Source organism: Sinocyclocheilus anshuiensis, unplaced genomic scaffold, assembly GCF_001515605.1.
Source record: "Sinocyclocheilus anshuiensis isolate Anshui unplaced genomic scaffold, SAMN03320099.WGS_v1.1 scaffold202, whole genome shotgun sequence".
Taxonomy (NCBI): domain Eukaryota; kingdom Metazoa; phylum Chordata; class Actinopteri; order Cypriniformes; family Cyprinidae; genus Sinocyclocheilus; species Sinocyclocheilus anshuiensis.
In genome coordinates this window covers 118,665-119,628 of record NW_015542342.1, presented here as the reverse complement: position 1 = coordinate 119,628, position 964 = coordinate 118,665, and the positions used below count along the sequence as shown (strand labels likewise).

The following is a 964-nucleotide window of genomic DNA, read 5'->3' as shown; positions in this document are numbered from 1 at the left end:
ATCATTTTTTTTTGTTTTTAAAAGAAGTCTTACCAAGGCTGTATTTATTTAAACAAATGCAGTAAAAACTGCATTATTATGAAATTAAAATGGAAAATAACTGTTTTAAATATATATTTTAAAATGTCCTGGCCCGAGTCAGCACTGACAGTGCATCGCTTCACAAAGCCATTTCACGCAATCTGTTCACTTTCTTTTAGGGCAGATAAATAAGTTAAATATTCAATTTCATATCAAAAAGGTCGCGAAAACACTGTTTGGAGGAGGGTCCCGTTATTGCCTCTGCATCTCGTCGCTGGTTTTGAATATGCAGTTATGAATTGCTGGGGAGAGTCTTGGCGTTCTTGGATGACACCGAGGCCTGAAATGAAGAGCGTGTTGATTCTGAGAGATCTTGGGGGTGTGTTTGTAAAAGTGCTCTTAAGTGTGTGTGTGTGTAGGTGGCTAGGTGGAGGTGACGGTCGTTCCGCTGCCTAGTTTGATGATCATCTGTTGGCAGTCGTGGAGGGTGCGTTTGTCGCCTAGTTTCTCCAGCGTCCGGGCGGCGTCCACCAGCATGCCCACCCTCTGGCCCGGAGCTGACAGGAAGGAAGGAGGCAGATAGCAGCACGCCAGCATCACGGCCTCTGCCTGCTCACGCTGGCCTGGATGCACCTCACACTCCTCTGCGGAAACACACGCACACTGACCGTAAGTAGGCTGCAAAACTAACCGTCGATGGAGGAGCTCGTCTATTGGCTGATAACTTTTAGGAACTGCAGCACAATACATGATTTACATTGATTTGGAATAATGATAGAATGATGATGTGATTTAGATCAAGCTGGCAGCCTGTGACCGGCAATCGTTTTTTTTTACATATCATAAAATACATATAACATGATTATATGTTATAAATTAAATTATATATATATATATATATATATATATATATATATATGGTTTTTGTTTTGTTAAATGTAAT

General features: G+C 41.3%; 1 protein-coding gene across 1 annotated transcript in view; it reads right to left on the bottom strand.

The window, feature by feature from the left end:
* Positions 1 to 204: 204 nt before the first annotated feature.
* LOC107691218 (sterol regulatory element-binding protein 1-like) overlaps positions 205 to 964 on the bottom strand; it is a 20,986-nt gene continuing 20,226 nt past the window's right edge. The window contains exon 19 of the mRNA XM_016489717.1: positions 205 to 665. Within this exon, the coding sequence (XP_016345203.1) occupies positions 445 to 665 (221 nt within the window). The 3' untranslated portion in view covers positions 205 to 444. The remainder of the gene's footprint in view (positions 666 to 964) is intronic.